A 16562-nucleotide genomic window follows, 5' to 3' on the forward strand; every position below is an offset into this window, starting at 1 on the left:
CTGAGGTCAGGCCACGCCCCCTCCCGAGGAAGCAATTTTTTGTGAAACGCGTTGGTTCTATATGCTTCTTTGTACAGTATTTTACAATTGCTACCTGTTTGATGTGACCAGTTTATTCAGTTGACTTGATTTTAATGATGGTACAATGGTTTTAAGGGGGGTGTTCGGCTCATCCCTAGTGTTCAGACACAACAAGTCAAATATGTATGAACAATTTCAGATAATTTAATTTGTAACTTCTGATAAATTCGTATTCGTTACGCTCACTAACAGACAAATTTGAAAGGGAATTCCAATACCTATAATTTAATAGTTAGTTATTATTTAGAATTAAACAGATTTTCTTTCTTTTTTACAGATTTTTGAATTTCCGAATTTCCAAATTTCCGAAAATTCGAAATTTAGAAATCCAAAATTCGGAAATTCGAAAATTCGGAAATCCGAAAAACAGAAATTCGGAAATCCGAAAATACGAAATTCAGAAACTTGAAATTCAGAAATCCAAAAATTCTAAATTCGGAAATCCGAAAATTGGAAATTCGGAAATCTGAAAATTCTAAATTCGGAAATCAGAAAATTGGAAATTTTTCGGAAATTCTAAATTTCGGAAATTCGCAAATTTCAGAAATTCGCAAATTCAGAAATTCGCAAATTTCGGAAATTCGCAAATTCAGAAATTTCAGAAATTGAAAAATTTGGAAATTCTGAATTAATGAATTTGTCAATATTCGTTAAAAAATGAATTTGGAACTAAAATAATTGCACATGTCTAAACTGGACAATCTCTTCCCAGGGTGAGGCTGGGAGCATAATAATCAAATACTGCTGGCAGTGATGTGATCAGACAATGGGACTAATACAATGGGAAGTGTATATCTGTGCATACCATCTCTTCCTGGCCATTAATGACCACCAGGTGGGCCTCCTTGTTCTCGCAGTCTTCCTTGGCGTTGTTCCATAATTTTCTGTCTGAAGACAAGTAGTAACAGCTGAGTCCATAGTGGCTCCATCCCTCACTGCATAATGGATTAGAGGAGTCTGAGGGAGCAGGAAAGAGGATTAGGTGGGTGACGCTGGATTGTTATGGTTATAGCCGTACAGTTTAGCCAAGACGGTAAAATTATAATAAAAGGGAATCAGGCACAGCATGCAGACATACATTTTGTGGGGGCAATGGGGGTACTCTACTACATGCCAACATCCATTTATCACTGAAAAATTTTTTTAGATTTCCCTTAATGGGATTTTAAAGGACACTTATTATTGCAACACATTGATTTAAAATGATGTAATATGTTTATTAGTACAACATCATACAAAGATTTAAAAACATATAAGTAGGGCATAAAATATTACTTTGGAAACGTCCTAGATCAGTGATGGTGAACCTTTTTTGAGCACGAGTGCCCAAACTGAAAAAATAAAGTTGGTTTTGTGTTGCAAAGTGCCAACATGGAAATTCATGAGAGAGGGGGGGCTGAGCAAAAGAGAGAGGGGGGTGAGAGAGAGAGAGAGAGACGATGTGAGCCGCGCACCATGTAGACCAAAAGAATAGGATAGGCTGCACACCCACACAAATGCATTGGTTCAATCAGTTTATTAAAGCATCATAATACCACTGGATGGGTAGAGGAACGAGGTTGAGACGTTTCACATGATTTTGGTTTTTACAAAGCACTTAAATCGCGTGAAACACATCAACCTCCTTCCTCTACCTCTGCCTGTACCATGCAAGAAGTCAGGGGGCTGTCAGGGGCCAGTAAATAAAAAAAAAGTTTGTGGAAAAGAAAAACAAAATATTTACAATGCTTTTTTTTGTGAGTTTTTTACCTGCATTTTGTTAAATTGATAACAGGGTCTCTTTAATAACCCAGGAAAGTAAATGGAACTCCCACTTAGAGGAGACTCAGCTTCCCTTTACACTGGAGTTACAGCATTGGGATGGAATTGTTCCAAGGTGAGGATCACCCCACACAACCCCCCTGATACAGGGCTCCACATATCATTTTGAGGTGAAATATTTTTGGAATTTTTTCTGATCCTTTTTGTGATGTAAAAACGTACAATTATAACTCTAGTATAAATTATTGAGGTTTTAATCTTTATCTGGACTTACAAAGGTGCGGCCATCAGTAGATGTTTTGTGGACCCTTGGAATATTTTTGGATGAAATAATTTAAGATAAACTTACTTTTATAGAGCTCTTCTGCCATTTTCCCCATAAATTCCAAAATCCTCTGAATCTCGCTGGAAAAAGAAGCTGAAATACACAAAATGTCAGGAGAGAGCTGGCCTCCTTTTATACCAGAGGTCTCCAAACTACAAGCTACTACAATATTGTATCTAGGGGTTAGCGGTCCCTCACATTCCTACAGTCTTTATTTCTACGCAACATCCACCCTTCCTGGTCCCCAATGCAGGTTCCTCTGGTTACATTGTCAGTATACCATCATTGGTTGCTAGGGCTGCTAGTGTCCTAACAACCAATAAAGTGCTTGCCCCAGAATTTACAGGAGGACCTTTGTTCCTCCATAGACCTGCTACATCCGCACTCCGAGCTCTCAGGCTCCCAGCCACCCTGTAAGTGTGTGAGGTTATGCAGCGTACACACGATCGGACTTTCCAGCAGACTTGGTCCTGCGGACTAGGTCTGACGGACTTCCGGCGGAGTTCCGACGGACTTCCGGCGGAGTTCCGGCGGAGTTCCGACGGACTTCCGGCGGACTTCCGGCGAAGTTCCGACGGACTTCCGGCAGAGTTCCGATGACTTTCAAAATAAACAGATTTGCTCATACACGGACTAAAGTCCGTTAATTTTGAACGTGACTCCAGGTACGATGGGACTAGAGAAGGGAGTCAATCTGGTCGATTTCATCAGCAAGGTTGACACCTTGTGAGCCCCGTCGCCTGGTATCACCTGGTATGGATTTTAAGGGGAACCCCCTATACTGGAAAAACGGCATGGGGTCCCCCCAAAGTCCATACCAGACCCTTATCTGAGCATGCTGCCCCGGCCGGTTAGGAAAGGGGGTGGGGACAAGCGAGCACCCCCCCCCCCCTCCTGAACCGTACCAGGCCGCATGCCCTCAACATGGGGGTAGGTGCTTTGTGGAAGGGGGAGCCCTGTGGCCCCCCCACCCCAAATCACCCTGTCCCCATGTTGATGAGGACAAGGGCCTCTTTTACACAACCCTGGCCGTTGGTTGTTGGGGTCTGCGGGCGTATCAGAAACTGGGAGCCCCCTTTAATAAGCTCCTATTTCCCTCCCTGGTCATCTGTTGCCTCGACTACTCCAAATCTAACCTGCCAACCACTCTGTGTTTGCTACTCCTCTCTGTCAATCCCTCTACTGACTCCCGCTCACCCAACAAATTCAATTTAAAATACTAACAACAACTTACAAAGCCATCCACAACTCTGCCCCCAAGTACATCACTAACCTAGTCTCAAAATACCAACCTAATCGTTCTCTTCATTCCTCCCAAGACCTCCTGCTCTCAAGCTGCCTCATCACCTCCTCCCATGCGTTCGTCCCCAGGACTTTTCCAAAGCATCCTATTCTATGGAACTCCCTACTCCAATCTGTCCGATTATCTCTTATTCTGTTTGCTTTTAGACAATCCCGGAAAACCTTCCTCTTTACAGAAGCCTATCCTGCCCACACCTAACAATTGTACTTTTATTTTCTCCGTCTGTTCATCCCCCACAGTTATTACCTTTTTGTATCACTTGACTCTCCCTCCTAGATTGTAAGCTCTAATGAGCAGGGCCCTCTGATTCCTCCTGTATTGAAATGTATTGTAACTGTACTGTCTGCCCTCACGTGGTAAATGGTTGCCTAAACTGTTGGCGCTATATAAAAAACTGTTGGCGCTATATAAATCCTAGTAATAAACTGAGTGTATCTATGGACCTACTTACACCAACGCAGTGCTCTGTTACTATTGAGTTAAAACAGGTAAATAACCAACAATCAATAAAAATGATTGTTAACATAAAAAAGCAGGCACTAAAATAACATATAAAACCTAATAAACTAATAGTATCTAGTCCAGAAGCAATGAAAAAAGCACCTTCCAATACTACAGTAGCACTCCTGTCAATCCATATCTTGACCGGCATTCATATGTTACATATGAGAAACATTTGAATGGCATAAGGTGGTTAAAGTTCGTAGAGTAGATGGTGATCCTAGTTGATAATAAACAAGCGTGCACCGTACACCAAGATCTTCACCACGTGGGTCACTCACCCCCTAGAGGTTCAAACTCACCAGCAAGAGAAAAATCACAAGCCTTGGTATAATCAGAGAAGTGTCATCCAAATGGCAGGTAGGTTAGGGATGCAGATCACTCCATGGATAGTCAGACATGATCTGCATCCCTAACCTACCTGCCATTTGACATTTCTCTGATTATTAGGGATGAACCTGATCACTGAACAGCGAAGATGTGCGGTGTTCACGAACATGAAAAACCAAAAGTGCTCATTTTAAAAGCTTATATACAAGTTATTGTCAAAAAAAGTGTTTGGGGACCCGGGTCCTGCCCCAAGGGATATGAAATGCAAAAAAAGTTTTAAAAACTTCAGTTTTTTTAGGAGCAGTGATGTTTTTAATGCTAAACGTGAAACAATCAAAATTAAATATTCCTTTAAATATCGGTCTGGGGGTGTCTATAGTATGCCTGTAAAGTGGTGCATTTTTCCCGTGTTTAGAACAATACCACAGCAAAATGACATTTCTAAATGAAAAAATGTCATTTAAAACTGATCGCGGCTGTAATGAATTGCCAGGTCTTGGCAATATATATAAAACTCATTGAAAAATGGTTCCTCCCCCAGTCCATTACCAGGCCCTTGAGGTCTGGTATGGATATTAAGGGGAACCCTGCACCAAAAAAAAAAAAATATATATATATATACATACCAGACCCCCAATAAGGGTCCCCCTGTTGTAATTATTAAAAAAATAAATAAAAATGTCCCACAATGTAAATCCATCTCACTCTGCCTGACAAGCCGAACAAAAAAATAAAAACTGCAACAGCTCCGCTGGCCTCATCCCCACAACCCTTGCCCAGTGGTTGTGTGGGTCTGTGGGCGGGAGGGGCTTATCGGAATCTGGAAGCCCCCTTTAACAAGGGGACCCCCAGATCCCAGCCTACCCCCCTATGTGAATTGGTAATGGGTACATTGTACTCCTACCATTTCACCAAAAAATAGTAAAAATGACAAGAGCCACTTTGGGACAAGTCCTTTATTAAAAAAATCAAAAAATAAAAGTGTCCCGCAATATAAATCCATCTTACGCCACCCGACGGACCGAAAAAAGAAAAAAAACTCAACAGCTCCGCCTCCATGGGAGGCTCCCGCTGAGTGAAGCTTCTTCTCCATAACAGCTGTTATATAGCTGAGGGCGGGGCCATCCGGTGACATAAATGGGTGACCCCACCTTCCTCTGATGTCACGTGGCATCAGGGGGGGTGGGGTCACCTGTTTATGTCACCGGGTGGCCCCACCTCATCTTTATAAGAGCTGTCATCGAGAAGAAGTGTGCAGTGAGCATGGAGGTGGAGCTGTTGCAGTTTCATTTTTCTTTTTTCGGTCCGTCGGGCGGCATGAGATGGATTTATATAGCGGGACATTTAGATTTTTTAGATTTTTTGTCCCAAAGTGGCTCTTGTAATTTTTACTACTTTTTACACTTTTTTTGTGAAATGGTAGGGGTACAATGTACCCGTTACCAATTCACATGGGGGGACCGGATCTGGGGGTCCCCTTGTCAAAGGGGAGCTTCCAGATTCTGATAAGCCCCCACCCACAGACCCCCAGAACCACCGGGCAAGGGTTTTGGGGAGGAGGCCCTTGTCCCCATCGTCATGGGGACAAGGTGCTTTGGGGGTGACTCCAAAGCACCCCCCTACGTTGAGGGCATGTGGCCTGGTATGGTTCAGGAGGGGCGCTCTCTCCTTCCCCCCTCTTTTCCTGTGGCCTGCCAGGTTCCGTGCTCGGATAATTTTGTGGTATGGATTTTGGGGGGGGGCCCTACTCCTTTTTTTATTTATTTGGCGAAGAGTTCCCCTTAATATCCATACCAGACATGAAGGGCCTGGTAATGGACTGGGGGGGGACCCTTGCCATTTTTTTCAATGAATGTTATCAATATTGCCCCCCAGGCACAATATTTAAAGGAATATTTCATTTTTATTGTTTCACTTTAAGCATTATTAAACTCACTGCTTCCAAAAAAAACGGCTGTTTTTAAAACTTTTTTTGCATTGATCCATGTCCCCTGGGGCAGGACCCAGGTCCCCAAACACTTTTTATGACAATAACTTGCATATAAGCCTTTAAAATTAGCACTTTTGTTTTTTCATGTGCGTATCCTATAGACTATAATGGCGTTCGTCCGAATTTTTTTTTTTTTGGTGATTTTTCTATTGCTGGTGGCTATATAAATCCTGTATAAGAATAATAAATTGTATCTATCTATCCATTATAATATACAGTACATTGAGCATTAAATAATTACCCATAACTTCATATGGTAAATTAGGATTCTCGTCATAATCTGAGAAAGAGAGGAAAACCAACATCAATTAGTATGAGCAGGTTTATCATTATACGCCTTTCTTACTCTACATACATTCGTTTAAGATGCACCCACTACATTGCCCATCTCTTTTGGGTTCACATGGTTTCTGCTAAAGAGAAAAATCCTCCAGTTTGAACTTTGATCCTAGGCTTTTAGTCATGCGACCATATCGGGATTCTGGAGAAGCGGTTTCTACACGTAATACAATGTTTCAGGACTGTTACCATTTATGGAACATGGTGGACCAGGCAGTAGAAATCCTATTTGATAAAAGGTCTGCTTTCAAGCCCAACTCTAGTTTAATATCAAAAATAAAATAAAAAGCATCTCTGGATATTTCCCTTGCAGTAATAATTATAGTTTAACAGTTTTCCAGATTGAATGATGTCCAGTGTCGCTTAACCCACTTCCTGTGAACTAAGGGTGTCAAAGTCCTACACCTTTGTGGGTATGCCATCCATGGGTTCACAGGAGCATGCTGCTGAGGGCAACACCTTGTCATTGTAAGGTCTGCTCTCTGCAGCATTCAAGATTCACCCAGTGATGAGGACAGGCTAGGAACCATGAGGTCAGAACCCACCCTCTGCTGAGGACAGAAGAGGAACCAAGAGGTTAGAACCTGCCCTCTGCTGAGGACAGAAGAGGAACCATGACGTCAGGACCTACCCACTGCTGAGGATTGAATTGGATCCATCATGTCATGAGTCTGTGACATCAGGACCCACCTACTTCTGAGGACAGAAGAGAACCCATGAGTTCAGAAACCACCCACTGCTGAGGAATGAAGAGGAACCATGAGCTTAGAACCCACTTTCTGATGAGGACAAAAGAGGAGCCATAAGATCAGAGCCTACTCTCTGCGGAGGATAGAAGAGAACCCATGAGATTAGGACTCACCCACTGCTAAGGACCAAAGAGAACACATGAGGTCAGGGCCCAGCCACTGCTAAGGACAGAAGAGGACCCACCATGTAATGAACCCACCCACTGCTGAGGACAGAATAGGAACCATGATGTCAGGACCCACTTCTGATGACAGAAGAGAACCCACAAGGTCAGCCCCCACCTACTGTTGAAGGCAGAAAAGGACCCATCATGTCACAGATCCATCACATCAGAATCCACCCACTGCTGAGGGCAGAAGAAGACCCATGAGGTCAGGACTCCCCCAATGCTGATGACAGAAGAGGATCTGTAATGTCACAGAGCCATGATGTCAGGGCTCACAAACCACCCACTGCAGAGGACAGAAGAGGACCCATCATGTCATGGACCTGTAATGTCAGTTTTTTTGTTATTAAAATTCACCTAATGTGTTTGATATCTGGATACATCATTCTACAAACAGACAGAGAGAGGCTTTGTGATATCTACGTCCCGTTTGTACACTGTGGTGAAAGGTGGTTTGATGGGTAAGTGTTCCAGTGATTGGAATAAGATAATCTTACTGATCGCTGTCTGGACTTCCTCCAGGTTCCTCACAGCTCTCCGGATGCTCTGAACTTCACTGGAATGAGAACCTGTAATGATAACAATGGTGGCTCGTCTCAGATTACTGCGGATCTACACCCCAATACACCCACAGAACATTACACAAAACTTCATAGGTGCCTGATAATATACAGTTAACCGCTAATAAAATGATACAAATGTATTCATAAAAAAATGTAAAAGTACAGCTCATGAGAGCCACACCCGGCCTATTTACAGAATCCACAATGTAGAGGCAATAAAAAAATCACTTGTTTCACAGTGTAACATTGACTTTCCCACCCTAGAATAGATACCAACCAATCAGGAAACAGTTCCTGACACACGATGGGTCAGGGAATCTTAGGACTCCCTGGCCAATCGGGTCTCAGTCGGGACTAATTTCCTGTCCGGCCTGAAGGAGAAGCAATGGAGCGAGGAGCTTCAGCCCGGATCCATGTCTGCCTGATCTGCCTCCTTCCCAAGGTAAGATAAGGTTGTTAACATCCTCAGGAAGCGTATGCTTATTAAAATCAGTATTACGCTATGGATCCTTTTGTATTATTTTATATATACCGCCTGAGTCTGTGAAGGGGACGTATTATCCTGTGTATGAAAAAAAGTATATAAAATTCATTTGGGTAAAGTATTGCATGGCTGCCCAATTGTCAGTAGTGCAGTTAAATAGCAAAAACTGGCCTGGTCATGAAGGGGGGAAAATCTTCCAAAGGTCGTGGTTAAGTTGATTTTTAAATGTCATTTTTTTTTTTATTGCTCTTTTTTAACCACTTGAGACCCGCGCTATAGCCGAATGACGGTTACAGCGTGGACCTCCTTTGCCGGGACGACGTCTATTGACGTCGTCCCGTGGTGATCGGCGAGTCTATGAGACTCGCCTGATCATGGATCCGAGCAAGGGGTCGATCCTTACCACGTGATCAGCTGTCAGCCAATGACAGCTGATCATGTGATACAACGGAGCCGGTAATCCGCTATTATTTCTCCTCGCGCTGACAGCACGAGGAGAAAAAAAAAGAGCCGATCACCGGCGGCCGTGATCGGGACATCAGTCCCAATCACGGCCAGCCCTGCCAGTGCCCACCTGCCCCCTGCCAGTGCCACCTCATTAAAAAATAAGTGCCCCCGTCAGTGCCACCCAGCAGTGCCCACAGTGCCACCCAGCAGTGCCCACAGTGCCACCCAGCAGTGCCCACAGTGCCACCCATCAGTGCCCACAATCTGCCTCAACAACGGTGCTGCACCCCAGTGCCACATATCCGTGCCCATCAGTGTCATCTACCAGTGCCCATCAGTGCCCATCAGTGCCGCCCATCAGTGCCCAGCAGTGCCACCTATCAAAGCCACCTATCAGTGCCACCTATCAGTGCCCATCAGTCCCATCTATCAGTGGTACCTATCAGTGCCCCTTAGTGCCACCCATCCGTGCCACCCATCCGTGCCATCTTATCTGTGCCCATCTTTGCCCATCAGTGCCGCCTTATCTGTGCCCATCAGTACTGCCTTATCTGTGCCTATCGGTGCCACCTTATCTGTGCCTATTAGTGCCGCCTTAACTATGCCTATCAGTGCCCACCAATGCAGCCTATCAGTGCCCACCAATGCAGCCTATCAGTGCCGCCTCATCAGCGCACTTCAATGACGGAGAAAAATGACCTGTTTGTAAAATTTTATAACGAACTATTAAACATGATTTTTTTTTTTTTTTGCATCTTTTTTTGTTTGTTTAGCAAAAAATAAAACTCCCAGCTGTGATTAAATACCACCAAAAGAAAGCTCTATTTGTGGGAAAAAAATGATAAAAATTTCATTTGGGTACAGTGTTGTATGACCGCGCAATTATCATTCAAAGTGCATCAGCGCTGAAAGCTGAAAATTGGTCTGGGCAGCAGGGGGGTTTAAGTGCCCAGTAAGCAAGTGGTTAAAACAACATTAATTATTGAAGCGTTATTTTAACACATGTGAGAACAATTTACAAAAAATTACATTTAAAAATCAACTTAATGTATGTATGGGTAAAATATATTTTATATATATATATATATATATATATATATATATATATATACACACACACTCATTTACTTTTTTGATGTCAAGCCAGGCCGGGTTCATATTGATTTTTGATTTGAATCGTATATGTAATATATTTTTTTTTTAATTTATATAATCTTTATTTATTTTCCATAATAATTTTTCCATTCATAAACTTTATACAGTTAAACACTCCGTTTTCCACATTAACATTTCCCTCCCCCTCTCCCCCCCCCCCCCCTCACGTACATAACAGGAAGAAGCAGTGGGCCCCTCATACCCAAACTATGACCGTGTTACTCTCTATACCACTAACTTCTTATCACCTATACCACATATTCTCTCTCTCCTTCTTCCCTCCAAACGTCATTCTCTCCAGTTCTTTATACTGTGTAACCCAACTTGTCTAACCATGGTTTCCACATTTTATTAAATTCCCTAAAATTCCCTCTCCTTACATATACTACTTTTTCCTTCCAGATCGTCTCTGTTATTAGTTGTCTCCACTCCGCTACCGATGGGGGGTTTTTTGCCTGCCACCTTTGCGCTATTAGCTTCCTTGCCTGGAACATACATCTCATTACTGCTTTATTTATACAGGCCGGCCCTCCTATTCCTTCATTCAGGCCCAATAGGCACATTCTGGGGTTCCCATCAACCGACACTCCAAATGTTTCATTCAAGTCAGCAATAACTTCTGACCAGTAACGGAACAGTTTAGGGCACCTCCAGAACATGTGCATCAGATCCCCTGTCGCCTGACATCTCGGGCAGCCATCATCTTCCCTTCGCCTAAACCTGTATAGCCTCTTCGGTGTATAATAGGCTCTATGTAGCAGCATTAGATGTGACACCCTCTGGGCTGGTGAGACAGATATCAAGTGTCCTCCCTCCAGTATCCTCATCCACTGCTCATCTGAGAATGTTCCTACTTCCTCCTCCCATTTTATTTTACTTTTAAGTTTATCTGGAGTTTCTATGCTCCCTTCACAAATATATGGATACATTTCTGCTATAAACCCTTTTGCACTATCTTCAGATTTTAATCTATTATAGATGGGGGATTTGCTACACACTGGCCCCGATGTACCAAATTGTTTCGATAATGCGTGTCTGATTTGTAAATATTTATAAAACGAGTGTTTTGGTAGATCATATTCCATTCTCAGTGTATTAAATGTTTTTATTATACTTCCTTCATACAACTGGGCCAGTCTGTCAATCCCCCTACTTTCCCAATCTTTGTGCCTCTCTATCATTCCCATTTCCTGTAGGTTCAGATTATTCCATAATGGGGTTTCTTTGGTCATCCCTTCTAGACCCTTTATCGCTTTTACTGCCTTCCATACTTTTAGAGCGAGTTTTATTGTGGGCGTTCTATAGGGAAATGAGTTTGCCTCCAAGGCCTCTACTATGGTTTTATGAGGTGTCCTAGTAATCATTAACTTCCTATTTATATCTCCACTAAACTCATTGCTCGTCCCCAGATGTTGCAATTGTGCAGCTAAAAAGTAGCTTCTTGGGTGAGGTACTGCCATTCCTCCTTTCCTTGTCGGTAATTGCAGAATTTGTAGGCCTATTCTTGAGGTACCTCCGCTCCATATGAGTTCTCTAAATAGTGTTTCTATTTTTTTAAACCACTTTATATCTATCCATAACGGCACATTATGCAACAGATACAATAACTGTGGCATCCATAGCATTTTGATAAGATTGCATCTCCCTGCAACCGAAAGAGGGAGTTTCTTCCAGATTTCGATTTTATTTTTAAATTTAACTAGTAAGGGGGTGATATTATCACTTATATACCTTTTTGCATCACTTTGTATGTATATTCCTAAATATTTTATTTTCTCCACTACTTCTAACTGCGGGATTGTCGATATAGTTTGACTCTCCAGTGTATCTACAGGCATCAGAGATGATTTTTCCCAATTTATTGTTAATCCCGAGAAGCTGCTAAAATCCCCGAGGACTTTCATCCCCTGCCTGGTTGACTTCTCCACGTCCCCCAGATAGAGGAGAATATCATCGGCGTATAGCGCGATCTTTTCTTCCCTCGCTTTTCTTTTAAAGCCTTCCATATCAGCATTAGATCTTATTGCAATGGCTAATGGTTCCATTGCAAGGGCAAAGATCAGGGGTGACAAAGGGCACCCCTGTCTTGTACCTCTTTCTAATAATATCTTATCTGAATACTCGTTGTTAACCCTAATTCTAGCGCTAGGACCATTGTATAAGATTTTTATCCATTCAATGAATGAGGAGCCAAAGCCAAATTCTCTCAGAACTCGCCAGATGTATCTCCATTCAAGACTATCAAAGGCTTTGACTACATCCAAAGCCATAATTGCCCTTTTCCCTATGTTTTCCGTTGGTATCTGTAAATTAAGGTATAGTCTTCTAATATTCATGCTAGTTGATCTACCGGGGATAAATCCTGTCTGATCAGGATGTATTAATCTAGAAATAATTTTATTCAGTCTGGCCGCCAGTACCTTAGCTAGTATTTTTGCGTCCGTGCACAAAAGTGAGATAGGTCGGTAAGATTTAGTTTCCAACGGATCCTTCCCCTCCTTGTGCAGAACGATTATCGTTGCCTCCGTCATCGAGGTAGGCAATCTCCCTTCCTCCTTTACCCTATTTAACACTCTGAGAAACTCTGGAAGCAGTACTTTCCCATAGTATTTATAGGTTTCCAATGGAAGACTGTCTGGTCCTGGAGACTTCTGGTTAGCCATTGCTGTCACTGCAGATTGAATTTCTTCTAATGTTAATGGGGCTTCCATTGTCTCTCTCTCCTCCTCGGTAAGGGAAGGGACTTTAATATTTCCAAAAAACTTTTCCATCTCCTCGTCTCCCCTCATCCCCTGCGATCTGTACAGTTTTGCATAGTATGATCTAAAAGTATCTATAATCACTGAATTCTGAGTTGAGATTTCTCCCTTCTCTGTTCTGATCGCGGGGACGATGGATGGCGAGGAGTTGGTCTTCACTAGGTGTGCCAGCATCTTCCCGACACTTTCCCCCTCCCCAAACGCCACTTGTTTCTGGAATAGTCTTTTGTTCTCAGCTTTCCTGATAATCATTGCTTTATACTTCTGCTGTGTATCTAACCATACCTTTCGTTTCTCTGGGGAGGGATTTACTATATATTCTCTTTCTGCTCCTACTAACTCACTTTTAACGGTATTCTCCCATTCTCTAGATATTTTCTTAATTTTTGCCACCTGTTGAATAAGGATACCTCTGAGGTAGGCCTTTAATGCGTCCCATATTACTCCACTTGCAGCGGTATCCTTATTGAGCTCTATGAACTCTTCTAGCTGGGATAGTACTTTGCTTGCATCCCCAATAATCTCAAGCCATACTGGGTTCAGTTTCCATACTTTCGGGGGACTTCTCCCCTCTAAGTTAACCGATACCGTCACCAATGAGTGATCCGACACCCCCCTGGGTTGGTATACTATTTCCCTTACCACTTGGTTAGCTTCTTCGTTCCCCAACACTAAATCTATTCTTGAGAGTGAAGAGTAAGAACTTGAAAAACACGAATATTGTAGGAGGTCCGGATTCCGAACTCTCCACAAATCAAATAGTCCCCCTTCTTGCATAAACCTGGATAACCGACTCTCACCCTCTCTCTGCAAATTTGTCCCTGATGGGAACCTATCCTGATTTTTATTTATAACCTCGTTGAAATCTCCCACTGCTACTACTGGGATCCCAGATTTACCTACTATAAATTCCATTAGATTATATAAAACATCCAGTTTAAACGGGGGTGGAATATAAATATTTGCAATGACATACTCCCGATTTTCAATTACACAATGCAAAAATACATATCTCCCTTCTTTATCGATGCTGGTCTGCCGACAGTTAAACGCTACTTCTTTTCTTATCAACACAGCCACCCCTCTTGAATAAGAGGTGTGGACTGAGTGAAACTGAGTGGGAAATTTCCTGCTGTAGTTCTCCAACTTGGAGTCCTCAGTTAGATGCGTTTCCTGTAAGCAGACCAACCCGATATCACATTTTTCGAGGGCATCAAACACCGCTGCTTTTTTAACTGATGTACCCATCCCTCTAACGTTCCAGGAGCCAATATTCATAACTCTATCCTGCATACCTTTCCAGAAAACAGTAAAAAATGACAGGAAAAAGGGATTATCTCAATATTATAATTGATCTCATAGGGATGTTCTCTATGCCCCCTCTGAAAAAAAGTTGCGAGATGTGAGGGAACAAAAGGAGAGAAAAAAAGCCTACTCAAACTAAAATTCCTAATAACCTTGTGTATCCTTTTGAATATTGTGATACCATTCTGTCCCGAACTTCCCTTTAGTGAAAGAGAAAAGATAAACTTTTCATATATTCCCAACGTTATTTTTAATTTATCCTCTATTACTGTGCAATCTTTGCCCTTTTCCTGTCCAATATTTCCCTTTTTATTCCTTGTTCCTACTCCCCACCCCTCCCCATACCCTTCTGGGTTACCCCTAGGGGCTTTTCCTGTGACCGTTACAACCTCACCCATACCTTCAAACTCCCTTCTCTTTCCCACCCATTCACATACTACCTTATCCCCCCTCCCTAACCCAACTTCCCTTAAACCCAACCTGTGCCTCATTTTTTTTACCCTTCCTAATTTCATTCATGTAATCCTTTATACTGTGGGTGTCCCACCTCCCACCGTTGCATGTGTATATACATTGTGCCCGTAATTCAGGTGCATTGTACCCACTATATCTCCCCGTCCAAACCCACCCCCCCCCCCCCCAACGATCTCAGTCAGGGGTGAGGGGAAGAGAGAGCAGGAGGGAGCAAGGAGAGTAAAGGGATGGACAAACCAAAAAAAAAAAAAAAAAAAAACAGACTGGACAAAAAAAAAAAAAAATAAAGGGGAGAGAGAAAAAAAAAAAAAAGAAAAAAAAAGGAAAAACAGAGAAAAGGAGGAAGGGGGGGAAGAGGCTTTCCTTCCTCCCCCCCTAACCCTTCACCTCCTTATCAACCGATCCCCCTTTTCCTCCACCCAAGCTGACACACCAGCAGGAGAATCAAAAAATAAAGTCTCTCCCAAGGCTGCAACTCGTAACCGGGCTGGGTACAGCAGAGCATATGTAACATCTAATTTCTGAAGTCTGCGCTTGGTTTCAGCGAACTCTGCTCTGCGCTTCTGTAAGTCCGGGGAGAAATCAGAATAAAATGAAACTTTGGCCCCTTTATAAGTGATACTACCCATTTCTCTGGCCTTTCGGAGCACAGCCGCTTTATCTTTATAATTCAAGAATTTCAGTAAGATGGATCTGGGTTGGCCCCCTCGGCTCAGGATTCTAGCCGGGACTCTATGCGCCCTTTCGATTGCGAACTGTTGGGAAAAAGTCTCTCTTCCAAAGGTTTCAACAAGCCAATTTTCCAGAAATATGATTGGATCAGGGCCTTCACATTTTTCCGGGAGACCTACCAGCCTCACATTGTCCCTCCGGAGCCTGTTCTCCATTTCATCCAATTTCCCTGCGAATTTCCCCATCTGTATTTTTAGGTCTTTGACCTCTTGATTCAATGGGTATACCTCATCTTCAATCTGAGATATTCTCCCCTCTGCTGCTGTTATCCTATCAGCCGTGTTTTGAAGATCTTGCCGCATCAAAGCTAGCTCCTCCTTAATGCCTCTTGTTTGTTCACATAGCTCTACTAGAGATTGTTTACACACATTAACCGCCCCCAACACCTCCTTTAATGTGGGTTCTCCTTCTCCATTAATCAAATGGTCCTGCATAGACACTGTTTCGGATCTCCCGACAGTACCCACCGTTTGTTTAACTGCGTTCTTTCCCCCTACCAGTCCTGATTGCCCTTGGCTCTTTCTATCTGTTGAGATTTTTACTTGAGCTCCCTTAGTTGGCGTATGTTCAGAAGTATGCGCATATTTTTCTAGTTTTGCTGCTGCTGATGTCCCTGTTGCCATGGCCTGGGAGCTCTTTTCCTTGTCTTTATCCTTAGCTGACCTTAAAGATTGCGTTCCAACATTCTCTTGACCTGCCAGCTCTTCCCCTCTCCTCCTTGCTGCCATAATTGATTCGGTATATAACCAAGGAACACAAAAAAATTAAAAAATAAAAAGGGGGGATTGCTCTCTTCTCCTCCAGGGAAAGAGGGAGGGAGGGGAGGGGGGTACTCACAACGCAGCCTCCGCAATGCCGTGGGGATCCACTTTAGTTATATAGCCTCCAAAAGCTCCGACAATTCCCACTGTCCAGCTAGGATCCCCCTCTCTTAATAACAAGAGCAACAAAAACAGGTGCGGCACATTTTTTTTTTTTTTTTTTTTCCTTCCTTTCAAAGCCTGGTCAGATCTTACACATTTGTTAGCAGGTTAATTCATGAAAGTTCAGACAATATAAGTTCCACTCCTCCACACTTTCTATTTTCCCTTTGGAGC

The 16562-nt window shown here is 42.9% G+C and overlaps 1 protein-coding gene across 1 annotated transcript in view; it reads right to left on the minus strand.

Annotated features, from left to right (window-relative positions):
• Positions 1-16562, minus strand: part of LOC143961735 (asialoglycoprotein receptor 2-like) — a 51605-nt gene that overhangs the window by 21473 nt on the left and 13570 nt on the right. Inside the window, exons 4-7 of the mRNA XM_077471076.1 lie at positions 8044-8115; positions 6533-6571; positions 2192-2260; positions 887-1038 (exon numbers count right to left, since the gene is read on the minus strand). Of these exons, the coding sequence (XP_077327202.1) occupies positions 887-1038; positions 2192-2260; positions 6533-6571; positions 8044-8115 (332 nt within the window). The remainder of the gene's footprint in view (positions 1-886; positions 1039-2191; positions 2261-6532; positions 6572-8043; positions 8116-16562) is intronic.

Source organism: Lithobates pipiens, unplaced genomic scaffold, assembly GCF_037356315.1.
Source record: "Lithobates pipiens isolate NorthernLeopardFrog02 unplaced genomic scaffold, aLitPip1_a1.2 Scaffold_8, whole genome shotgun sequence".
Lineage (NCBI taxonomy): Eukaryota > Metazoa > Chordata > Amphibia > Anura > Ranidae > Lithobates > Lithobates pipiens.